Source organism: Scleropages formosus, chromosome 3 (assembly GCF_900964775.1).
Source record: "Scleropages formosus chromosome 3, fSclFor1.1, whole genome shotgun sequence".
Taxonomy (NCBI): Eukaryota; Metazoa; Chordata; class Actinopteri; order Osteoglossiformes; family Osteoglossidae; genus Scleropages; species Scleropages formosus.
The window spans coordinates 2,606,977-2,634,073 of NC_041808.1; the positions used below are offsets into that span (position 1 = coordinate 2,606,977).

General features: G+C 45.1%; 1 protein-coding gene across 2 annotated transcripts in view; it reads right to left on the reverse strand.

Moving 5' to 3' along the window:
- LOC108924720 (slit homolog 1 protein-like) overlaps positions 1–25,854 on the reverse strand; it is an 80,940-nt gene extending 55,086 nt beyond the window's left edge. For both annotated transcript variants that reach the window (XR_003797544.1, XM_029250184.1), the window contains exons 1-4: positions 25,204–25,854; positions 14,374–14,445; positions 12,177–12,248; positions 11,161–11,232 (exon numbers count right to left, since the gene is read on the reverse strand). Coding sequence is in view for 1 of the 2 variants with exons in the window: in XM_029250184.1 (XP_029106017.1) it covers positions 11,161–11,232; positions 12,177–12,248; positions 14,374–14,445; positions 25,204–25,424 (437 nt within the window). In the remaining variant the exon portion in view is untranslated. The remainder of the gene's footprint in view (positions 1–11,160; positions 11,233–12,176; positions 12,249–14,373; positions 14,446–25,203) is intronic.
- Between the last annotated feature and the right edge of the window lie 1,243 nt (positions 25,855–27,097).

Below are 27,097 nucleotides of genomic sequence, written 5' to 3' on the forward strand. Positions count from 1 at the left end.
TGTGCAGTAGCAGAGTGGGAATCAAACTGGCAACCTTCAGGTTAAAGTGCAGCTCTTTAGAAGCTATGCTGCAGAACTACATTGCTTCATGTGTGTAATTCTCACTGATTGGTTTCACCCAGCCAAGCAGATTCCCTGAGTTCACGTCAGCTTTCATGTAAGAGGTTGAAAGTCACAACCAGAAGGAAGTGCTTGTAAGTTCATGCTGACTGATTTTTCTGTTCTGAAAGATGAAACAAACAAGCATTCTAGGACAAGGTTCTCCTCCGAGGATATCAGTCATCACATCACATGGCATGGAATACTGTGGCTTGCTGAAGAGTTTCTACAAAACAAACACTCTTTCGCTAGTTTAAAGAGCACTCAAATCGAGTGAGGTGAAAGGATTTTGTGCTGACATGAATATATTGCACACATTAAGACACCTCCAAAATAAATAAATAAGAAAAAGCAGCGGAAAGCTGAAGAGGAGAGTTGATGTTTGGCTTCAGGCAAAACACAAAAACGCAATGTCGCTTGTTTCCCTGGCAACCATCACAACAGAATGTTAGAGGTTTGGAATCAGACACATAAAAGTGTTCCCTTTATGACTTGACAGCCTGACAAGTGGAATACTGCTTGAGCAGCAATATCTTAAACCTTTGAGATTCCAGGGCATCTGCAAAGAGTTGTTCTCCCCTGGTGATCAGCTGACATTCATGTTATTTGAGGACTAAGGTGCAGGGGCTGCATTGCACAGAGCAGAGGGGATGCAAGCGGTAGGAAAACGCCCCAGTCTTCAGGAACTGGCGCATTTGGGTTCTCATGTGAAACAGTCTTTGTTTGCTGTAAGTGGAGCCAGTGTCTTTTCTTTTCTTGCCACTTTGTTGGCTCTGGTCTCTTTCCATCATCTTGTGTTTAACAGCCTCAAACTACTTTGACGCATCTTACTGAGGAGCCCAACTGTGAGAATGTGAAACGAGGGCAAGAGTTGCGGGAGGCCCATTTAACCTTTGGCAGGGTGTACGGACCGACGCAGGGCAGAGTAAAACCACACTGTATGCAGGGGTAAAGGCAGGGCGAAAGCAGAAGTGGGGGTTTCTTGGCATTGGCACCTCATTGTATCGAGGCTGAGCAGAGACAGCTCAGCGAGATGCCTGCCGTCACCCTATCGAGCCGCCCACCAAGCTCCCTTCCGTCCCCAGCACCTCCAAGGCCAGGGTCGCACCTGTCAGCGACCACCTCTCTTTGTGTTCCTAAATTTTTAAATCTCTCGATGGCTATAGGGGGAGGCCGTGGAATGTCATTTCAAGCCTGGCTGAATTCCCACAGTAATCCCTCTTCCAACAAGGGCGATTAAGGTATCAAGTGGCAGGCTGTATAATTGTGTGTCACCCAGCTCTAGGGGGATTAAAAGCCCACAAATTGGAGAGAAAGGGGAGGGTGGGGGGTGTCTTAATCACAGAGAGACACCAAGCCTGGCCTCCATCCTGCCTCGCCTCAACAGAGGGGCATGCGTGAATCTGTTCCCGGTGGTCTCCAACAGCCACCGACTGCCTTTCAAACAAGTTGTGCAATATATCTCACCTCGGACCCCAGCCATTGACTCAAGTGGCGCTAATAACACACACCATAATGGATCATGTTCAGAAAGAGACTAACAGCTAATGAAAACAATGACCTGTGATAAACAGGAAACACTCAGATACAGTCTGGGAATTGAGGCATGGGTACTACAGCAGGACAGCAATGCTCATGTCTCAAAGCCTCAGCGCTTTTTTGGTCTGGGTTTGAAACTGATTCTGTGTGGAGTTTGTATGTTCTTGTTGTGTTTGCATGTATTTCCTTCCACAGTCCAAAGCTGTGTGCAGAATGTGGAAATGATGACCCACTTCCAAACCCTTCCTTACTGTGAAAACCACGCGAGTGCCTGCCATAAGTCATCTGGGACTTGACGCCACTTTCTTACCTTTGAACAAGTGTGCAGTCAGAGCAGTACGTTTAGATTATGTGTCTTGCCTGCAGGACATCTGGTCATAGAAGTTATTCACCACTTTCCCCTACATGGGGCTGCTGGTGCTAAAATTCAAACCACTTTTTTGACCAGTCTTGGACTTGATCGAGTTAATCACCCAAACTCGGAGAGGGTATGGAGGTTAAAGCTAAGACTCACTGGCTGTGGGATTCCCAGCTTTCCACTGTCAGCGACCACAAAAAATGCTCCCAAAGATCATATGACATCGAACAAAGAGTCAAAAGTGAAACTAAGCCAGTGAAGGTGGAATGGTCATCATTTTTATGTTTTGTTAATTCTAAGAACTCCCCAAAACCCTCTTTCTCCATTACAAAGTGGACCCATCGCATCTCCTGCAAGCACAAGGCCACATCATGAAAAATGAATGGTACCTTCCCATTTCCACATTAAAGTCTACTTGGATACCAGACTTCATTTCTCTCAAACCCAATTACTAGGACCTGCACCCTCAGGTTTGCGACCTGGGCTTCCTCCCAGCTCAGGATATCAGTAGGGGGAAGCGGGTGAGCAGACAGTAGTCAGTGGGGCTCTTAACAGGAATCCCCCCGACCGGCCACTTTGAAACAGACATCCCACAAGCCGGAGCCTTTGAAGTGCAAATCCAGGTGCCCCGCGATCTCAGGGGAAGCAGATGAAATGTGCCGATTTCAAAGAGCACCGATAGGGACCCCTGTGCCTCTCTGTCCCTTATCCACGCACCTGCTCTCCCTCTCTATCTCTCTCTCAATAGTCTGCTAAGCTTTTCCCTCCGTTCTCATTTATTTTTTTTTACATTTCAAGGTGAAGACCAAAAGCTGTCAGTTCTGGCTCTCCCAAATTTGTTACCCTCAGCATCAATTCAATCACTCCTACACACAAAAAGACACACAAACTTTCCAACAATAACAGCGTTTCAGATGCAGATGGAGAACGTGGGGACCACAACAATGAGATGACATGCTCAAATTTGGTCACGGAAGCATGGAGATGCGAAACCAGAGTTTTTCGGCCTAGATCCTATTACTGATTATTTCCCACAGTGTACACTGCCAAGCTGTGAGGGGTGTATGAATATGCTATTCACAACATGCCCTGGACTTTATTCCAGCCCAGTGCACCAGACAGACATCACTAGTGCTGCACTGGAGATGTACTCTCAAGTCTGCTTCACATCATGCTGTAAGAGATGCTGTTGTGCGCGTATCTGAATGTGAGTGAACACTTTTTGCTACATATATGTGAACATTTTTCAGGTAAATTTCACCAAAAAGATGATCAATCCTGAAAAATACTTCTTGTAAATGTAAACTACCTTCTTTAAAGTCAGTCACAAAAATGTAGCAACTTATTTTTGTACTTACATGTCTGAGGTAGGAATGTTTCACTGGATTAAAAGAAAAGTTAATGTGAAGTCCCCAAAATGATGTGTATGTGCACACGTGTGTGCATGTGCCCCTAATGCTAATGATGCCCCCCTGCTGTTGTGCAGTTACCATCACAGAGGGAAAAATCGAAGACCTTCTGTCGAACGCCTGGTCTCTCGGTCCAACGTCAGGCACAGCGGGGTTCACAACCCAATCGGTGGACAGATCCCTTGCCGGTGACCAGCTACTATCTCCAGTGGAGAGGGTAATGAGATCAGAGCCTCATGCCACAGACGCAGTTGGAGGGATGGAAGCTGTCAGCCAGAATGTGGACAGGAGGAGCTGAGGCAGGTAGGGTGTCTGCTCAAGTGGCCAGTGACCAGTGGGCAGCAGGCCGGCCAATTAGAACCCTAGACCACCATGTGCTTGTTAACCTGCTGATTACAGCTCAGCCCTGCTGTGTGCCCAGCATCCTGCCAGTTGTACGCAGGTGTTGGTCAGCATGTGTTCTTTTAGCCACCACTTATAAAACTTGGCTCACTGTGTACTTGGTAACCTGCCAGTTATACTGTACATGTGGGTCACTGTGAATTGGGTAACGTGCCAGTTACAGAAAATCAGCCACTCTGGTCTTGGGACCTTGCCAGTTACTGGACAGTTATGTGAGCTGCTGAATTGCTTGCCATAATAATCAAGTTATAGACAAAAACCACCAAGTGTTCAGTAACACCAATGTAGTTATAATTTAACACTGCTGAGCACTCCGTAATAACTCAATTATAGACAAAGATCTCAGAGTGTTCATTCATATTAAATTATAGATATTGACCCTTGATAATTACTAATAATAGCATGTCCTCAGTAATAATTATTGGGTTATAGACTTGGGCAGTTCAGTTACTGAGCAGCTCACCATATTAAGCAAGACTCTGCGAAGATCTGCAGAATGGAAAGTGATCAGCGCACTGGTTCAGACTGTGGGATGGTGAGAGGTCTGCTTAAAAATGGAGAGTTTGCGTTTTCCAAGTTCACCATCATGTTCAACACACTCCTGACAGCCTCCCTGGTCTGGATGCGGTACAACACAAAGTCACCCGGCACGTCCGGCCACACAACCAGTGGCTGCTGGCATCTCGCTGCAGGAATCTGTTGTCACGATGGAGTCCGGAAAAGTTGAAACGTTGGGGGAAAACTTCAGTGAAGCTGCATTATTTATATTTACCCAGTGGACACTCTTATTCAGAGCACACTTGAAAGTGCTATGTACGTTTGATGATTTACGACGCAAGCCTGAATGAACCAGCACAGGAGCTGTTTCTCAATCTGCTGCGTCTGGTTGTGAGACTGGACTGTTCTGCCCCAATCCCCACAACAGGAGGCCTGTTCAGAGCAGGGGCAGGTTACAAGCATGGGTATTCTTCACCTCGCTTTGGTGGGTGTCCTGCAGGAAGACAGGAAAGCAGCAGGGCCTGGAAGGTTCCAGGTAGAACAAGGGCTCGTTTGTTCCGGTGCTTCCCTGGAGTACTAGGTTTAGCCCATGCCAGAACCCATTGGGGGGAATGAAATAGGCTGGCCACAGAGTTCGGACACACTCCCAAACAGGTAGGCAGATGAAGAAACAGACAGACGCACACAGAGCCTCGTGTGCCGACGTATGCGACAGAGACAGTCAGATATGAGCCTGGCAGCCTCACAGCTTTCTGCTTGAAAGATATAGAGTACATACAGCAGATATTAACCATTAGTTAGCAGATATCTTTGTCAAAATGAATTACAGCATTAGACATGGATCTTTTCAAACATTTACCTGTTTATAAAGCTGGGTGTCCTTACTGTATCAGTTCACGGTAAGTGCCTTAATGAAATGATAGTATAGAACCTGGCACCCTCACACTACAGCAGTTCTAACCGTTACACAACCTGCTTCCCCACAATGTTGTGGCTGTTACACCTTAGCTTGTAGTTTTATTCATAACTGGTGAAGGGGGAACACAAGATCTTCTAAAATTGTATGGCCAGCACAGATGAGAAGGAAGTGAGAAAGCAAAGCTCACACTCCAGCTTCTCTCAAACCTTCTACAAAATCCTCTTCGTTGCAAGGTCAGATAGGGTGAAGTGGCCCTGCTATGCATGTGCATGTTTTATGGAACAAAAGGAGGCTTTTGGGTGTCAAAAAAACTATATAAAAAGAGAGCAAGTGGGACAGAGGGGTCTGGATAAAAAGGGTGCCAAGGGGAAGGAGAGAAAAGGAGCTAGAGGGCTTCCTCTCCTCAGGAAGTCCGGGATCTCCAAGCCCCCTAATTACACACAAGCAGATTAGAGGAGGCAGGCGTTGACAGGCTCCTCTTCCCACCTCACTTCGCAATGTCAAAACAAACAATAGTGTGTTTTCTTTCCTTGGTCTGAACGGAACTAACCAGGGACACACACACACGGGTAGCTGGATCATATACTCTTTTCTATTGTAACCAAAGAATAAACTAAACAGAGAAAAAATAGGCAAAAGAGAAGTGAGCTATGATGGAAGATGCAATGCCGAAAAGTTGTGTGTGTGTGTGTGTGTGTGTGTGGGCGCACACAAATCCATGTGCTTTACCCTAGGGTCCATTTCTATGCGAAAAAAATTGACAAACCACAAGACCCGCTTAAAGTGAGGAAGGAAGTACTTTTTATGGTACTCTTAAGTCTTACTTCTAAGTGGAGTATAGGGGGTGCGGAAGGACTGGGCACCACCATTTATTCTCGATTCTTGCATATCTTTGGGTTGGTGCTTCATGGAGCCTCAGTAAGCAAACAAATACCTGTCGACCTGCAATTACTGTCATTCTCAAGGAGAAACACCAAAAGATTTCCATATCCAACAGATACACAGAGACTCAGATTAGTAGGTGTATCTAGTCGGAGAGAGAAGGATTCCTCTAGATCTCAGTTTATATTTGCATATTTATCTGATGCTTTTCTCCAAAGTGACTTACAAGCTTAAAATTTGTTTACAATTATTTATCACTTTATTTTAATTGGTAAATTACTGTTATTTTAATGGAGCAGTCTCAGGATAAGTACCTTGCTCAAGGGTTCTACAGCCAGAGGTGGGTATTAAATCTGCGACCTTTGGACCCAAAGACAGTAGCTCTAACTTCTACACAACCAGCTGTCTCTGAAGTTTATAGACTTCTCAAGATCTGAAATCAGGAAGTGTTGTACTAAAGCCCACTGACTGACAGGTTTGGTGGTAAATCCCTCATTATGAATTAGAAATAGGCCCTGCCCCTCCGGGAAAGGATCAACAAACCAAGCAAAGAAATCTGTTCTAGCCATCTTTAGTTCCTCCGAAGACCTACAGTCAGTCCTTCTACATATCCTAAACTCTCATCAGCTCCCTCCACACAGTTATATTACAGTCGCCGGAGTGATTTTTAATCGTTCCCCATTTGGCTTTTGCTTTCCGCAGTTGTTTTTTTTTTTTTTAAATGGCCTTTCTGTTTCTCCTACGGTCATGAAAAAAAGCTGATGACAACCCGTAAAATCCATTTTTAAACAGCTGAGACTGGCACGGGCGCAGGAGTCCAGAACAGAGAAACCTTAAAGCTAACGATTTCCCGATTAACGATCTCCTGGATAGACCTGAGCTAACCTGCATTTGTCATCTCTTTCCAGGACAGACAACAGAATTCCAGTATGTGCTCAAGTAATAAGCACATAAATCACTACTCCCAAGATCAGGTCTTTACAACAGACCAGGCAGCCCTCACGTACTTATCTCATACACAGCAACAATGATGGGATAAGAGTTCCCAAATTCTGCAGGAAAATGCAAAACAATCCCTTGTGATTATTTTGGGCCATTTCAGTTCTCCAATGCTCTGTCGATGAATACAACCCCCCACCTCTTTGGGGGGGCAGGGACTGAAGAGGGTCCTGGCCAAACAGCTGGGGCCTAGCTTTAATTAACCTGTCACTCTAGAGTGAATGGGGGCTTGAGGGTTACAGAGCATCTTTGTGTTCTAATGTGAATATGTGAGTGTAAGTACGTGTATGTTTCTTCCGTATGGCAAGGAGAATGTGTATGTGTTTGTTTGAGAGATTGTGCACGGTCTGCAACCTATCTTAGCTTTAACCTCCTTTCGTCTTTGGTCAACACAACATGTTGTGCTCCTCCATCAGCACTGACTGACAAAGAGAAACAGAAGCTCACGTCCCTAGCAAGGTGACCCCCACACTACCCTTCCCCCTTTTGTCGCTTCCTTTTTCAAATCAGAGACAGTGACTGATGGCTGACAGCCCAAATGAATTCATTACCCAACCGTAACCTCATCCTAATACCCTCCCCAACAGCCACTCCCAGTTGCTACAGCAACGCATCTTTAGCCTAAAGGGGGGGATGGGGTATGAAGGCCAGTGTTTTCAGTTATGTCCCACCATGAGTCAGTCTGCCTTCTACTCACATTTACCTGAATCCCAATAATATAGATGCATGATTAGTTTATCATGATTAGTTACCAAAGAACACACACTACGGCAAAAGTGTCCTGTGTCATCTCAGAGAAGGATTTACAAAGATATTGTGGATATTCCACATCCAAGACAAGCAAATAACTTAAGCTAAACTGGACCTAGGGTTACTGAATGGTAAAAAAGTTGATAAACATGAAGTGACAATAACACTAATCTTTTTTTGACTGTAAAAGACCGATTGTGACCCGACATCATTAAAACCAGCTATGCAGCTGATATAAAAAACTATGAAATTTCATTGAGTTAGCAGAAGGACTTGAAGCACTTTAAGCAAAAGATCTTGGAAAGCTCTGGGTGTAGGTACAAGGTTGGTTGACCTAAAGAGAACCATCACAGGACAGATATCTGATAATCTAGCTATGAAAATCACACCACATACAACACATGCCCCTCTGTATTATCCCTACAATAGCCAAGGAAATGACATAATGTTGCATAAGAACATCAAATACAAATATAGGAAAAACAGATATATTCTAAAAATTAAAAATGACCACCACAAACAATTTACACCCGTTACATGCATGTAGGAATAATTCATTCACCTTTCATTTCCTAAAATGAATTGGAAAAAGCCTTAATTCATCCCTTGCACATTTTGCTTTATTTTATTTATTTATTTATTTATTTTTTTTGCTTTTTGGTTTTCTTTGGCCACCCCATGTGCTTGTGTTTTTGTATCCATTATCTAGTTTCCATTGTCAGCAGGCAGTACAACCCAAATGTCCACATTCTGCACCCCACTAAGCCCACACAAAGTGGCAGCACTTTACCAGCCACTCCCATTCAAAGGCCTCTGGGCCCTAATGAGGGCTTTTCTGCTAGTACGTTCCACACTTTTATGACTCACTCTCTCGTCTTCTCCTTGGCTTTTGGGATTCCAGCTGTTTCCTCCCAGCCAGATGTTATTCAGTCTGTGACACCTGGCATTTGTGGACACCCTTGCCCCAGCTTTTCGACTTTCTTAAAAAAAAATCAGATAAAGCCCTCTCTCCCGGACTAACAATGGAGACATCGATGCACAGCCTCCTACGGCGCTTGGTAACGCAAGTAGCTAATTACCGGCCTGACATCCCAGCTGCTGCTCACAGCTTAATATGATGCATAGAGAGGTTCTGGTGGCTGGATTTTACAAAGTAAATTCCAGCTCTGGAGAAGCTGTTGTGGTCCCTGGAAGTGCAATGGGATGAGGAAGCAGAACACAGGCAGACTGGAAGAGAGGATCACATGCTAAGGCAGGATGGCTGCCTGGGTCTATCACAACACCAAGTAGTCTACAGTCTCCCACAGGCACCTTTATGATGCAGAGCACTTTGGTTCCAGAGCAGTAAAAGAGAGAAAGTAGCCAATTATTCCTGCACATGGGGGGAAACATCTGGGTTAATATCCCACCCCTGGGCTGTCGGCTGTACACTAAATTCTCTTGTTAAGACAATTTAAAATGAGACCTTAACAAGCCCCAGTGAGCACTTAGCACAAGAGCAAAGGCAGGACTTCCTGTGGGATTTCTGCTTTTTTTAAGTGCATTTAAACAAAAAATAAAATTGTAATTAAAACAGGCACTACCTACACTAGCTACTCACAGAATGCAGTATTTCAAGAGACAATAGATACATATAACTCATCACATGGTCATGGCATGCATTAACTCTTCAGCAGTCGCTCCCTCTGTCTTCATCCCTCATCTCAAACATCGTGAATGCAGCATCATGTTGCTGAGGTCAAACGTTTTGTGAGGCGGGACGAGTGGCTTGTTAACATCAGAAACACAATCAGTATTTTAATGGCACAAAGATCCTGATGCTTCATGGCTTGAGCGTGCAACGCCTCCAGGTGGATCTTCTGACAAAGGCCTTTTGAGAAACCAATGGGGTGGAATTACTCTGAAAGAGGAGGACTCAGCCAGTGAAAGCCAGTTGCTAATGGAGCACATCGATCAATGACACCAATGGGTCCCTTGGCCAAGTTTCTAAACAGGTGTTCCTATTGCCCAGTGCAAGCTATAAGGACAACTCCCCCCTCTCCCAGAAAGCCTCCAGGAGGCCCAGGGAATCCTTAGTTGGATGGTTACTATGGAAACAGACAAGCTTGCCCCAAACTGGCAAAACGCTCCATCCAAACAACAGCGGAAAAAAAGACATTTTAGAGGATAACAAAATTAACAAATGCAGAGGGAGAGAAACAACGCTGTGTGTACGGGGGGTGTAGCACAAGGGTTCAGGAAGGGCTGCAGGGGAAATGACTTTTCCATCTTCCAGCGCTTTTGCTCTCTCTCCAAGAGGCCTCAGCCAAGGTAACCTGAACTGGAACGATCTTTTAACAAAGGCGGTGTGGGTTGCTTGGGGAAGCGCACATCATTCCTCATTATATTCCAAAATGTTCCAAACGACAAACGAATATAAAAAGAGGAAAGCTTAGAAGCTCTAACAATTAATTTCCTGGAGCTAGGGGAAAGCAATGCAGTCCCCCCCAAAACAATGAAAGTGTAAGACAAAGCAAAGACAGAGAAAGGATCGGTGAAGGTGGCTAACCATCTTTTACCAGACAGCCTGCAACTGCAGCCCATTAACACTGGTTTCAATTCAGCTAACTCAAAGTTTTTCAAATGCAGACAGGAAGGGATCAACGAAGCAGTATTTTCTCAGACTTCCCATGAAAAACCACAGAAAACTGAAAAGACAAAAGGACCAAAACGGCCACTTGTACAGGTTTACATTGGAAAACCCACACTGAAGTCCTACCACTTGTACTTTAGCAGTGGAAAGCAATTCAGCATGACCCACTACTTGTCATACAAGATAAAAATCGACAGTTTTTCAGTTTAAACCCACTTACACCACAGAACCTCTACACAAATACTTCGGACACAAAATACATACGACTAAGAAACCCTGATATCACATTGTATTGTATACCTTCTGAGCCACTTTGAACAACATCTTAAGAATTTTTTACCACTCAGAACATCTGCTACAGAATCTCTTTAGGGAAAAAGGCAGAGTAGGTTGTTTCAGCATTTGTCATACAAAACAGACTTAAGGAAGAGGAAAAATCTCTTCAGAGAAATTAAAATCTTAAGGAAGCAACCCACCTCATAACCTCATATCACAGTGAAAATGCTTGAAAATCATGTACTTAATTGGATCTGACAATCACAGCCATGACTGGTTCTGAGCAGAAGCCATTCACCACTAACCTCCACCAACTTCAAACTGGGCCCAAAAAAAACATGGGCAGGGATGAACGACGGAAATGAGTTTTTCTGAAGTGACTGAGGTGACTACTCACAGTCGAGAGAGTGCTGCATTCTTTTGGAACAGCAATTCTGGGAGTTGTTGAAGTTGGTTTCGGTTCAGTCGTCTGCCAGGGAAAACACACAAACACACGTATTAGTAATAGAGCTGCCTCCGCTGTCTGCATGAGATGACAGGATGATGCGTGGAGCCTGGGCTGACTGTAATTCAGGTAGGATCCCATTACAAAATGGGCATAAAAGGCTGTGTTTCACAATCCTGCAACATCTGGGGCAAAGTTACTGACTGCATTTCAAAATTAATGTTGGATACTGAAATTATTATGCAGCCTAGCCATATAAACTCACCTCCCATTATTCGATCTCCTAACATCCGGTTTTTCATTGGTCAGAAATTATTAATAGCACTTATTGTTAATGCTGTAAGTCCGGATTTTCATTTATCTGGGCTGAGACGTCAGATTCTGGGTGGTAATATTCAGTCTAATGTGATAAACTGAGACCACATTTGAAAATGCGTTTATACCAATCAGCTGCATGAGAAAGACCGTGAGATGCATGTATCGTGGGAACCAAGTACCCACGCTATTAGATGTGGTCTGGCACTGTATGGTTTGGCTGCATACTCACACGTTTGGGTTCGCATCCTGTTTTGAACTATTTGTGCTTTAATTTTATATTTGTTTGTTTGTTTATTTAACTGTGAGCTACTGTACAGCCTTCACTTTCTTCAAGCAAGTCCACTATCACAATGTTTATCTTATGAAATAATTTTTTACATTGAAACCCACTAGATCTTTTGCGCTTGTTTCATTACTAAGCAGGTGCTTCCCACCTGATATACACTTTCTATCCCTTGCTGAATTTCACAAACCAATTATCCATCACAAGGTTAATGAATTATTTAGTCAGGGGCAAAAAGTGACCTGTCAAGCTGCGGCCAGCATTAGCAGTATGTTGGACAGGACACTGACCCCATTTCCTCTGTCCAGTGGGGTTCTGATAATTGACTCTCAGTGGGTACTTAACCCAGAAACCCCAAAACACTTACAGTCTCTCCAACTCTTTCATGTCGTCAAAGGCTCCTCGCTCGATGGTACTGATCTGATTTTCCATCAGCTGCCTGTGGTCGAAAGAAAGCAAAATTATTATGATGTTCCACAGCCAACAATTTAATCCAAAGCATCTTAAAATGTTGTACATTTATGTAGGTGGAAATGTAATTGAAGCAATATGATACCAGTTTTCAACGGCAGAAACCCTCTAGGTACATGACCTTAATCATCATGCTAACTTCTATATTTTATCATTTGGACCTGCCCTTTATGTTAAAAAAAAATGACAATGTCAAGGAGGTGGAAATGTGATGAGAGGAGTTTTGGTCTGACTGGACCAAAACTATAGAAGATCGAGTCTCTATCGAGCTGGTAGGTGAGTGAGGCTCCAGGGGCCCTGGATCCCTAGAAGCTGAGAAGCCATGTGGACAGAAATACATGGATTAGGGCCATGGAAGGGAGTTACACTTGAATACTGTATTTAAGTCTCTGGACCAGTGTGGTCTGATGGCTGAACAGTGAGGGTCAAAGGTCATGGGGTTGTAGAGTAAAACTTGGGGCCATGGAAGGGGTCACAGATGTAGTGGGATGATCTGGGGGTAAAGGAGTGCAGCTGAATATGGTCCATTGTAGGTCTGTGGGTAGCGCTACAAATTTCGAAGAAAGTGTCGCTGCTGAGGAGAAACGTTTTCTCCTGAGGCAAACTAAACATTCTCGTAACTCACCAACCAAAAGCAAAAGACACATAAACTAAAGATTGATCAGAATGACTTTTTATAACTATTATGGAAGCAAGCATTTCAAATAAGAATTATCTCAGAATTAACGGCCTCACATAAGACCGTACTTTTTCCACAAAAATGTTGCTGGCACTTACGTTTAAATTTCAATTTGTCTCTAACAAAGTGAAGTGAAATGAGTTCACGTTTTTGAAATGTCATCACGAGAAACTGGATCAGCTGGACATTCCAAGAATATACTACCAAGATCCCCTTTGGATCAGTTAAAGATAATCCACTACTAACATGAAACTTCAATGTAAGAACTTCTCATTAATAAAATCCTGACCTTCAAAGACAAAAAATGCCCTGCAGCCACTTCATTTATATTCTGATTATCACAAAACATAGAAATGAAGGTTTACAATCCACTCAGTTTCTTTTCCAGAAAAGACTGTATGAGTAAAAAGATCTATTCACTTCAAAGGGCTCCAGTGTTACTCGAGAGAAACAAAGCCTGACCTGTTGAAGCTAAAAAATGCGGTCAACTTTGTTCAAGCTTTGGGGAACATTTGATATTTTCCGCTCAAGGACGAAAAATTAGGAAGGCCATAAATCGTTTGGACAGGATTGGGTATAACCACGGCATAGCTATTCATCACCTGACTTTTCAGCACTCACAGCCGGACTGTAACATAAACCCTTTCACCAAGATCCTTTCCTCTGGCGAGGCCACACCCCCTGGGGGATCGTGCTTCCAGGTCCTTGGCTCAGAGGTAAAGGGTGAAAGGTCGGGGCCCTTGTTAGTCTGAAGGCTACAGATTCACAGAGGCTAGGAATGCATGACACTGCCCCTTTCCTGACCATGTTTTACCTCCGTGTTAATCATGTTAACAACCCGGCTGTAACCCAGGTGCCCAGAGGGGGTCTTATGCCATTTTTCCCTCTGGGGGGTCAGGAACTAGCACTTTTTACAGGCAGATTAACTTTAGGCCAGCCTTTTGTGGCCCATGTCAGGCGCCGTAACCATCTCGGTTGTGACAGCCTGACAACTACCCACCAATTACAGCATGAAAGTGTATACAAAACCCCTGGAGGGGGCAGGGGGCTGTGGGGGGGTGGCTTAGTGGGTTCTGCGCCAGCTGTGGGTTCTGCATATTATAGCAAACGGTACAGCACCAATCTGCACTTGTTTACACTGGTAAAGCATTGCTTTGCACACATACTCCTGAATCCTGTCCTGTATAGGTTGTAGCTGCTACTGAATGGACTGAGCTGCTGCAGAGGATGAGAATTATTTTCACATAAGCACGTAAAAGTCATTGCAGAAGTTAGGCAATGGACAAGTGGCTCTGATGATTCATTTTCATTTTCCGTGAAGCTCAAACTCTCCCCTAATGGGAGAGGCATACAGCAAACAGCAGAACAGGAAATACCCAGACAACTTTTTGGACTAAGTGGGTGGCACGCTTACAGGACGCGGAGATGCTTCAGGCCAGCCAGGTCACTCTTGGAGATCCGTGTGAGGTTGTTCCCATTAAGCTCCCTGGAAGAAACAAGAACAAAAAGATGTTAACAGAAAATCGTTCACATCTGACAAGCTAATTGACACTTGGAAGCATCTCAACATGATATAAAACTGTAAAGGTCAGGAATCCCTGTTTCTTCACCCCTACAAGGTTCCCTCAGGCTTACTGTAAAGTTTCTACTGAATTGAGTCTGGTTTAGTTCTGACCATTGAACTCTGTCCAAAATCGTCTGACATGATGACTAGCAGTATTACAAGCAGGCATGAAACAACTGAAATTGCAGTGTCATGTTGAACACAACCCAAAAGGTGTCCTACCGAACTGAAATTAGCTAAACGCTTTTTGACACATTCGCCTTGTAATTTTTTAACATTTACACCTTTTATTCTTTCCATGTTATTGCACAGTTACCAAACCATTACATACATTTCTGAAATTGCATGATAGTGATATAATCATTCTCTCTTTTGCTCTCTGTGTGTGCGTGTGTGTGAGAGAGTGAGAGAGAGAGACTCTGAAAACAAGAATCTGCCAGAAATATTCTTCCAAAATCGAACCCCCATGTCTTACATTGGACGAAGCCTTAGCAATGTCTTCAGCTCCAGCTTCTCTCACAATAAGTCGTGATGAGGGCAAAACGAGGATTAAAAAGAATGCGAACCTACAAAAGTTGCACTGCTCTCGTCACCTTCAAGGCATACTGTTTAAACGTCTTAAACTGCACAGTGCAGACGGCAGTGCAGATGGCAGATATGGGAGCTGGCAGGGATGTGACAGACGAAAGGGGGAAACACCAGGGAGGTGCAAAGTTATTACAAGCCCCATTCAACCCTTCCTCCACCCAAATGCACTCCACAGCTCATGAGGGCTGTATTGAGAAGGGGAGGTGGGGGTCCCTGTTTTCACACCTTCCTCCTCTTCGCAGATGGCAGCTGAGCAACAGACCGGAGCACAGCCGAAGGGGTGGGGTCTACACAGAGTCCAGCGGGTTGGCCGGCTGCCAGTTCGGTGGTGCGGAAGGGTGCAGGGACCATGCAGGAGGTGTGGAGGAGGGTCTGCCACGCGACCTACAGCTGCTCCCCCTCCTGCATGAGCAGTGGTTAGAGGACCACGGTTAGGGGTTTAGAGGGTCATGTGACATGTGGGGATAAGGAAGCCCTACCAGAAGTAAGTGTGGGAATTTGAATTTTTAACCACTATTTAACCATGTTTGTCATGACATGAAAAATGAAATAGCTTTTGAATTTTAAATTTCCATTTCCAATTAAAGCCATGCAGGTGAAATACAAATGAGCATAATAAAAAAATTAAAGAGGGAAAAAAGTAGATTATAATCTCAGTATGGATTTCTAATGTCCTCCAACACTAGTGGGGCAGTGTGAGACCCAATCAGACCATGGAGGTGCTCACAGGCTTTTATATCGTGCATAACAATCAATGCATTCCGTGGTTTATCCCAACCCATTTTCAGGGTTTTGCTCCACACGTGTTCCCAGCACTGCCTGCCATGTGTATCTGTCCACTGATGAAACACCATGACTGCACAAAGCAAGGTACAAAACACTTGTCTTGACATGAGCACTCATTCATTAATTTCAACTTAACTTCTCATAGGTCTTTTCAAACTACTCTTGGACAGGATAAAGCCAGATATACAGTGGATCAAAAGCTTTTACACTTATCTGATGCAACTTACAACATTAAGCTATTTACAATTATTTACCTCCTTATAAAGCTAAATTTTTTTTGTTACTAGGGACATTTAGCATTAGCACCTTGTTCAAAGGTACTACATTAGAAGATGGGATTTGAACCTGTGGCCTTTGGGTCTAAAGACAGCAGCTAACCACTACCCTACAAGGCAGCCACATTTAAAACTCATCTGCAAACAATCTTGGACCTACTGACAGTCCAAGTTCTGCACAATGCCATGAGTTGCAGATTCATCATAAATTTTCTCTTCCACATATTGACTCTCTCACTCCCATTACCACACCATCTGGCTTCACTGACAACGCTGAGGAAAGCATGGGAGTGTATGACCACTTTCCCTCGGACAATTGGTGCCTCGGATGAATTTGTGCTCAGAAACCGGGGTGGGGCTAGATATGGACCACCAGTCTCCACCTAATAGTCCACAAACATGGCTCACAGGACAAATCCATGAATATCTACGAATGACCGCGTAAATGACTGTGCTACTAAGGGTTCGCCAGTCATTCATCACATTTTAAGGGAGTCTCTCTTTCTGTAAAAGTTGCAGTCTACACTCTGTTAGCACCCAAATATTATAGCTGCATGTATCCCCATATTTGTTGCTAAGCAACTAGTAACATGATGTAGCAATGCAATTAACACAATGATGATGGCATGGAGCGCTGACTGGAGGGTATACCGGCATTCCCTTGCCCCTCCCCTGACCAAGGCACCGGTGGAAAGACTGTCGGTGCAGAAGTGGGACAGAGGCAGGCCATTGACCTACATAGAAAGGAACTGTCCAGAAGAGCATACCTCCGTAACAACAGCAGACAGCCCAAAAATGTGAATGAGCTAGAGACAAAAAACACACATATTCACTGCTTGCTTAAAATTAAAATGTACACATGTTGAGGGATTTGCTGCTCTCAAGCTGATGCAAATATGGGCTGCTTATCAAACAGCTTTTCGAAAATGATGGTTTTTTTCTATAAAAATACAATTACTTGTTGCTTTCCACAGATGCAGACAATTTACAGAATGTTCGTCACACAGCAAGAAAGCTCAATTTCAGCACTGTTGAAGAACAAAAATGCAACATGTGGCAAGTAGGGTGGGGGGTAGCATGAGTGAAGGGGCAACCGTGATTTCATTTCTCCCTGAGCTCTGCTCCTGCTTGGCAAAGGCTTAGGTTGCCTCGGATCAAAGCTGAGCCTGAATTTATTTATTTTTAAAAAAGCGCTTTCAGGAACAAGCTCAAACATCTGTCAGCAGGAATGCCAGCTCTCCAATGAATACCATTATCAGTTATGCGAAAATCACTGACTCCGTGGCGTCCTTGAAAAAGAATTTCCCAGCAAGACAATAGAAGACAAAGGAAGATAGAAGTGGAAGACTGAATCATGAATGAGCTTAGGTCCTTAAACACACACACTACAGACTGGCAAAGAAGCGTGTCTGATTAGATGCTGCTACAAGTTCAGAGATCACTATGCTCTTCACAATAACCCATTTGGAAAACTGGCATCACCAAAAAGAGGGAAAAAGAATCATAAAAATGTCTTTCTCCATTTATTTTCAAGGCAAACTTCAAAAACAGCTTAAAATCAAAGGGCAGAAACACACTGGATTTGCCTCCTCATGGTGTCCCTCCTTCATTCTCTCTGGTTGTTCCCTCTTTGTTGTGTTCATCAGACAGCTCTCAGAAAACCACAGTCAGTTTCAGAGGCAGCATATTACACATTCGGGGCAGAATTTGGGAACATGAGCCTGATGCTAAACTTCAGCACCTCATTGCCCAAAATTTTTCTCCATTGGACACAAGGAACACAGCACCGGAGGGGCAGGCAGACAAGGGAAAATGAACCATACCTCACTAAATTAAAAATGAATAAATTTTGTTACTTTGCAGGCACTTCTATCCAATTTTGCTCTGTCTCCATTCATATTTCTGCAATTTGTATACAACTTATTAAGTACCTTTCTCAAGGACACAACTTACAGGGCTTCCTCTGGAACGTGAACCTTGCTTTCCTGGAAGGCCATGCAACTTGGTGCACTAAATCAAAGCAATTCCCATCCCCTACTGGAAAATGCTTTAAAAATGGAGATATCTCCACTTCTGAGTAGAAATCACAAGCTCCTCTTCAATACTGCAACAACTCAAATACAGCCATGAATAAGTCTGGGCACCCTTTTGGTGGACTTTCTACACCTCGTAGTAATGAAGGAGTCTCTCATCACATGGATCAGGTAATGCTGTCCTCAGGTTCATTTCAAACAACTTTTGACACTTGCAGAAATACAAATCTTTTAGTCAGAAAGAGCAGTCAGTTAACTGATATTAACATGCTTTGATGTCTTCATTTTTAAAGAACTCCATAAATGCATTTGTTGAAACTTTTTGATACACTAAACAAAAGTATGTATGGACAAACAGCAGTCCTTATCAGTAATAAGCAGGAAGAACATCACCCACAAAGAAAAGCCTTCTTGCCTGCATCACCAAGGCATGAGAGTAGCCAGGCCAGCACATGCTCCCCTGAGGAGAATGACTTGTTTCATCCTTGATTAGCTGAACATCTGAACATCTGTGACGTTGACTGGAACTGCCAAGTCGTAAATGTATACATCAACACAATGCACTGGTGGCAAGCCAAAGGTGCAGCGAAAGACAAGTTACTGACTCCAAGCCAAAAGCCACTCAAATATAAATCTCTGGTGCCTATTATTATCCATCCATCCAGTTTCAATAACAGCTTGTCCTGAGCACGGTCATGGTGAACCGGAACCTATCACGGAAGATTTGGTTACAAGGCGGATGGGGGTATACCCTTGACAGAATGCCAGTCCATGGAAGGGTGTCCCCATTACTAGATAGGAAAAATTATTAAAAGAAACAGAAGCATCTTGAAAAATAAAATGGAAGTAAAATTAATATTTGATAATTATGTGCCACCGTTTTGTAATATACTACCAAGTGCTACCAAGATACAATGAGGTGAACATTAAGATACAGATTTTCATGGTTTTTTACTCTTCACAGAAGTCAACATCAACAACATCTGAAGCAGACAAGCAACAAAGACAAGACACAATGCAGGCGGCAGTATTTTTTTTTCCCCACACAGAAGATATTTTTTGTTTCACACTGTTACGAACACCGATTCACCACGTTTAAAAATTAAGAAGTTCGGAAAATTGATGCATTACTTGGAAGGTGAATGTCCATTTCTAATTGTACTGAAGAGACCCCCTGCAATCTGCCAGATGCCTGTGCATTTTACCTTTCTGTTTTACATTTATTCCTAACAAAGATTGTGTGACACATAAAAAGAAAAAATAATACTGTCATCGCCAAGATCCGATTTAAGAAGAATCGCTATTACTAAGAACGTTTTAAAAACCACTTTTATCCAGGCGCAAAAATGTGGTCATTACCGTACGAAAAGCACTCGGACTGAGCAGCAGCAGACACTCCGCGCTGGAAACGAGCGCATTTCACCCTTCAAAGGCTCCTTTATGCTCGTTGGTGAGACACGGGCACCGCAGCGCACCAGGAGGTCATCTCGGCTGTTACAGTGTGGGCACGTGTTTGGTCAACATCTCTCCTGTTCGTGCTGTTCTTCTTCCAACTCCTTAGTGCATCATGAAAATGTCAATGTGGAAAAGCGACAAGTGGGTTATGGTGGGGGTCGCGCCCGCGCACGCACACGCACGCACGACCGGCAATTTAGTACATGTTTTTGGGAGGAAACCCCAGTAAACATGGAGAACATGGAATCTCCCACACTGTGGAATCGAACTCATGTTCACTCGTACAGCCCTGCGCTGTGATACACCATGTCACTTTCTTCAACGAGTACGAATTTAGTTAGATTACATTTTTTTGTCTTTAATGCTGATTTATTTTTCGCATTAAGGCTGAATTAATGCATGAACACTGAATATCATGATGTACGTTGTGCTTGTGCGCGTAAGTGTACGGTATGTAGGAACTCGGAAAAAGAGCTGAACGAGTGCACTAGATATGTATAATAATAATAATAATAGTAGAAGAATAATTAAGGGAAACTCCTTTGGTATTTTGTGCTATGATTAATAATTATTGAAGTAACTGTCCAATCATGGGATTTGGCGATATTTTAACATAGGTTTACGTTTGAGTTTTCAGGAGGAACGCATAAAACTTTTATCATTGTAATTTATGTCTGAGTTCTGAAAGTTTGCGTTAAGAAAGGTTTTTTCTGGAATGTAAAGCAGGGGAAGACAAATTTACACTGTATTTATACTGTCATTACAAACTGACAGGGCAAGCCTAGAGAAACCAACATTTCTCCCCAAAAATTTACACCACTGCAATTTTTTGTCTTGTGACTGGGGGCCCTGCTGACCTCCTACCAGGGTGCAATGTAATCTTACACCAGACTGCTCAGGGATATTACATGACCGTTAAAATGAAACATGGACAAATCATTTCCGCATGCATTAAGACCTCACTTTCCATAGGGGTGGCAGAAAATCTGTTATTCTTCTCAACACTCATACAAAGTGTTGTTATGACACTGGAGTCCCATGTGACCAGGCTACTGTTGGTAACTGTAATTGTGAAGCAATGTGGAGAGCATAGGCCATGGGCTTGTATGTGGAGCAAGTGTACCACTAACCCCTCCTCATCTGATTCTGCCTCTAATTCCCCCATGGCTGATTAGCAGTTCTGTAGCCTCCTGACGTCCCCATACCACCCTACCTCCACTCTCCTTTCTACAAGCATCCTGGTCGCCAGAGAGTCTGCGCTGTCTCTGGGGCTGAATAAGGTAGACAAAGAGTTGTCAGTTACCTAGTAGCAATAACACAATGAGTCCAACTAAGCCTCACTACAGGTCACAAGGAGAGACACTGTCCACAACGCACAAGTTTTATTTATTTATCTGTTCCATCGTTTATTTACTCCTCTGAGGATGCCTACATATGGCACCCGGCTCCATGTCATCAGCCTGGAGCCCCTCCAGACAACTCCCCCGTATCTCTGTGGTGGGTTTGGCATATGGTGCGTGATGCTCTTTCTCTCCCTCGCCAGCTTCAGCTCTGAAGTACATTGTGTACATGACCACACATATCCAAGTACACACATACCCCTTTCTACACAATCTATCTATCCTCCACTGCAGGGCCCAGATTAAGCCACCAAGCTGCAGTCAGGTGAAAAGATGCAGTATATGTAAAAGAAGCAGAGTACACCTGTAAATGAAGCAGGTGAAGAAAAGTTACTACAAATACGATTGAGACCATTCAAAAGAGCTTAGTGGAGGTGTCTAGCTCCACAATTCTAATGTCCAGCTGATGACGTTAAGATCTTAAAATGTTACCAAGGTTACTACATTTGCCTACCGTAGTTAGGTGACCAAATGTCTATAAATCCCAGAGGCCCCAACACTTAAAACCCTAATTCATGTCTTAAGGTGCACCTTTATAAACAACAAAAGAAGGCAACTACCAGTACTTGTCATGTAAAGATCTAGTCCCTTAGTTATTGAGGCACAGATCATATAAGTGTAAATGGAAAAAACTTGCTTTTTTAAATAGATCTAAAACAGGGTAAACCACCATACATCTACACGCTAACCTGCAATCACCATTGACATGAATACTGCTTCTATTGCAATATTATAATATAATTCTACTATCATTATAATACTACTAAGGGGGGCACGGTGTCGCAGCAGGCTTGGCTGAGTGATGCTCTCTGGTGCCTCTGGGGTTCGAGTCCTGCTTGGGGTGTCTTGTGACGGACTGGCGTCCCGTCCTGGGTCGTCCCCTCCCTCTCCGGCCTTGTGCTCTGTGTTGCCAGGTTAGGCTCTGGTTCGCCACAACCCCGCTCGGAACAAGCAGTTTCAGCCAGTGTGTCTGTGTATAATACTACTAGTATTATAATATTATAACACTACTCCTGATGTGACATGTCACTGGTTTTCCAAGAGATACAAACCAGCAAAAAAAAAAAAAAAAAAAAAAAAAAAAAAAATCAAGGATCTAAAATTCCAATTCCTAACATAGTTCCTAAGACCACGTCTCTTAATTTAGCAGAGCATTTTGAAAATGTTTTAGAATCTGTGAGGGCTAAAGGTTCCTTAAGACGTCACATTTTACTGTGGGTAGCTCGGGGGCATGGGAAAGGGAGCTATGCAAAGCTGTGGATGAAATGAAAGTGGAATGAAATGCTGAACACATGGCCAATACTAGAGACCCCTGCCCCTGAGCAAAGGGGGAATGTAGCAGTGAATGAGAGCTGTGAGAGAGAGAGAGAGACAGCTCTTGTAAAGGCCCTGCGGGGACGTGCAAGAACCCCGCACAGTTCACCAACAGAATCCAGACAAGCGGTGTCATGCGACTACCACGGACTACCACAGGGAATAACACCACCGTGATTGCCTCAGAGTATCTCAGGCAACCAGCAGACGTTGCACCTTGTACAAAGCATTTCAAAAAAGGCAAGGAGGGCGGTAATACAAGGTGCCTCCACGTTTGCCACACTTGGATGAGAAGCAGTGTGACGAGTCATTACAGAAGCCGTCTTAGGGGGACGGGAAAAGGTCAGGTCAGATCGAAACACCCTCTGACAAGTGCAAATGGGATTCTGTGATTCTCTTTCTCTCTCTCTCTCGCTATTTCTCTTCACCGTTTACAAACCTTGTCAGCACGGACACGGCTGCCCCAGGACTGTTCAGTGGGGGGTGGAAGGGGCTATTATGGCTGTGCAGCAAATGTCTTTGGAGGAAGGCAGGTTGTAACAATGCAAGCTGACGGTTGGAGCCACGCGCTTCCAGCTGATCCTCATCCGGGGGGAGCAAATCCACACCATGCTAAACAACGGCTCATGCACATACACAGAAAGACGCACGTGCAAACACAGACACAAAGACAGACACACACGGACACAGACACACACAATCTTATCTACACCTTGACTTTGAGAGTAACTAAGCCATGCATTGATTTTAGGCAGAAAATGAAATATTTTTCACATATTTCCTCAGCAAAATCATAAGAGTCAGAATGGTGAATATGAAGCGTGGTGGTTACACAGGAGGTGTTGACATGATGCATCAAGATTAAATTAAACTGATTTGCATTCTTTAAATAGTTTTCATGTTTTCAGCTACTCCACACTAAACCAACCAGAAAATGCAACGCTGAATTTACACATTGCACTAAAACTTCTGCAAATGTACTGTTTATGAGCATTTCACAGTAAAATAAAACCGATGCTTAGCAGGAGTTGGAAACAATGGCCATGCACAACTGGCTGCTGAAAGTTGCTGCCAAGCTATTAAGGGGTGGATTGCCCTTACCCGTTATTTTGCGTAATAATAATGTTTAAGGAACATAGGGATATCCATTTTTCATAGGGATCGTTTTAATCCACGGGGGTCCTGTATGCATGGCATGTGACGGGTGCAATCACCATGATGGATGGCCCCCTGTAATGGTGTGTGCTGTGGGTGTATTCCCCTGCCTATTCTCCTCCTCCTCCTTCACAATGTTTATGTTAAAAAAAAATTGCTAAATATACTGACATCCACTGTTTCGGTAACAATCTGAGGCCCACAGTATTTATTTGAGAGGAACGGAGGCTTAAATTCAAGCTCTACTTACCACCTGAAAACCACCAAAAAGGGCAACTTGATAAAAGCTTGGCAAAATACCAATTTTCCAGACTCACAATGAGAGAGCTCCATTTAAGAGTTATTTTAAGCGTTTATGAGACAGACAGCTCAGTTTACACAAGAGCTTCAGGGAACATTTCCTCAGAAAGTACCAGAAATTCGACATCAGCATCACAAGAATCTGATATTTTGATCACTCTCTGGCAGCAAAGAATACGCTAAGGTTACATTTGCATTAAAGTTTTTCACTTGACAAATATAGCAATGCCGGTGTATGTTTAAAAACTCTTTGTCACAGAGTGTACCGTACCGCGAATTCAATTGTCAGTCAAAAGAAAAGCAAAGGTGTTCCTGGAAATGAGAGATCCGAGGAATATTTTCCCTCGACAGCTATCTCGCGGAGAAAACGGAGAGGGATACGTACCCACCCCGAAAGCAAAAGCCATCTTACTTCTTGAACGTTTTTTTAATTTGGTTTAAAATATTCGCCTCACACCTCACTCGCCTCAGACTCAGAGCCGGCAGTTAATTTTTCAAAAGCGCGCGAGCGACGGTCCGCTGTCCGCGCGCCGGCTCGCTCGCGCGCCTCACTTCGTTCGCGAGTCAGTGCCACGAGCTGCGGAAAAACCCGGGAAAACGGTTATTATTATTATTATTATTATTCGCAATTCACATCTTCTGTTAAGTGGACTGATACTCTGTGGAACCCGGGAATGTGGAGGAAGGAAGAAGAATCACGTCCGCTTTGCTGCAGACCAATCAATGCACTGTATTACAGTTCACCAGCACATAATATCTCATAAAATCAACAAGTTGTATATTTCCGTGACGTACTCGCAACAGGAACACATAGAAAAAATGTCTTTCCACGTATTGCGCGTCACAAAGTACAGCTGCACAAGTTTACCATGGGCTGTTGATATTCTTGTTGAAAATTCAGTCCTGACTCATGCTCAAACACGTAAATACCTCGTGCACCGATTATGTTTTGTCCGAAAACAGCCGCGTTACTGTCGCGAGCTTGGGCAAACTGCGGTATTTTCGGACACGCGGACAATGCACGCGATCCCCTGCCGGACAGGGAGCCGCGCGCTCGCCGCCGGTCGCCTCCGCGCGCGCGCTGCGTCGCGCGTGTCAGTTGCGCATGCGAGTGCAGCCTGCGCGTCCGCGTCCGCTTCTGCTCCTCCACGGCGCGCCTGTTTCGCTGCGCCCGTAGCAGTACTATGTTTTACCATGCAGGGTCCGGGCATGCGGCTCGGGGTGCGATGGGGAAGTCAAGCCGCCCATTGTTCTCCTATTCACTATTTCTGCTCTTGACAGTGAGAGTGAGTGGGACTGACTGACACACACACACACACACACACACACACACACACACACACACACAGAGGCCCTCCAGCGCCAGGTACTCACAGCCTCTCTGTGTTCCTGGGAATGTTCCGGGGCACGCTCTTGATCCCCAGGCCGTGGCAGTCCACCGTGGTGCCGCTGCAGGTGCACAGTGCCGGACACGTCGCCACCGCGCCAATGTGCCCCAGTGCCAAGGCAGCCCACGCCACCAGTGGCCAGCGGCGCCCCCCGCGGCCCCCGGCCTGCCCCGGCTCGGCCCCGGCGCGGTCACTTCCCCTGGGCATGTCGCCTCCGGGATCCAGAGCACAAGCCCCCCCCGATGTGCGCAAGGGTCGTGCCCCCGATAAAGTGGCAAAAATCTGACTAACGGATTAAATCAAAGAATAAAAAGTGGAGCCAAAACAAAAAAATGTATATCTATAGATACAGAAGCGGATATAGATCTAGAGATATAGATATAGATGTGGACCGCTGACGGTCCAGATGAGCAGCTGAGCTGCTGGGGGTCTCGGGACTTTCTCTTTGATGAGCTCTGCCGTGTTGCCAAGGGGGCCGTCCTGCTGGCCTCCCGGTGTGGAGACGTCCTGCTCGTGTGGCGCGGCGTGTGCGTCTGTCCGCCCGCGTCCCCTCCTGTCTCGCGTGTGCCGCCCGCCGGAGAGGGAACGGGGTAAGAGTAAAAAGAGAGAGAAAAAAAGGAAAAGGCTCACTCGCTCTTTCTCTCTCTCTCTCTCTCTCTCTCTCTCTCTCTCACACACACGCACACACACATACACACACACAGCAGTCATCCATCACTGGGATCTACAAATAGCAGCCCCCCCCACCCCCGACTCCTCCCACCACCCCCCCCATCACCCACCCTCACCCCTCACCCTCCACCTCCAACCTCCAGCCCCCCTACCAGAAATCTGCCTGAACTCCTGTTCCTCATTGCGGTTGAACACCGACCCCAAGGACCGGACCCGCGTATAGGGACCCCCCCAGGCCCGGCCCACCTCCCCCTCGAAGTGTCCCGGGTGCACAAAGAACCTACCGTGCTGTCGGGTGGGGGGCGGTATGTGAGAGCCTGAAGCCCCCTCCAAACTGCTGCCCCCCCTACACACCCCAGGATGGCAGGAAACAATCAGCTTTAATTTGTGTGTGTTTGTGTCTGCGTTTAATCTGTAGAGAGCCCAGCCAAGCCTAGCAGAGTGTGTGTGGTGGGTGGGAGCTACAGTGACAATGTACCAGTCCCAGTAAATCACGGTAAACCCCACCTTGGCAAGCACCACGTTTCTCCACATCCAAAATCAGCCCACAGGGGCCAGAGAGCACCGGGAGGGTCGGGAACACAGGCGGTCCAGCGGAAGGTGAGGTGAGCCAGTGAACCGCTGGACCTGGAAGTGAAAAGAGGAAGTGGAAGCCCCTTGGGGGGGTCGGAGGACGCTGCCAGGTTCTTGGAGGCTGGAGAGAGAGCGAGAGAGAGAGGGAGAGTCTTATTTATCTGGTGTTCAAACAGAAGGGCACAGGGGCAATTTTTATGAGCAAACACACTGGGGTGGGGTGGGGGGGCTCTTTGTTCTGCCTCCGACGAGAACGAGCAGCGTCGGCCTCCTTTCCATTCAGCAGGCAGGACCCCCTCCCTCGGGCACCTGGAGCGGCGGCGCACAACCGGAAGCGGAGCTGCAAACGCACTTGTCCATAAATTAGCAATAATTAGTATTTAATAATGAGGCTATTTAATCTTTTGTAGTGTTTCCCGGTTCGCGCTGGGGGGGCAGGTGGATGGATGGCGCAATTAGCCGTTTCTGCGTTTTCCACAGAAAATGGATGGGTGGGGATGAGAGCGCCCCTGGCACACATTGCGGGGCCTCATCTGGGGGGGGGGGGTGTTGATGTGCCGCGTGTGTGTGGCCACGAACACACACACTGCGGGTTCCAGTCCTGCTCAGTCCGTGTGCTGTTCACACGTTCTCTC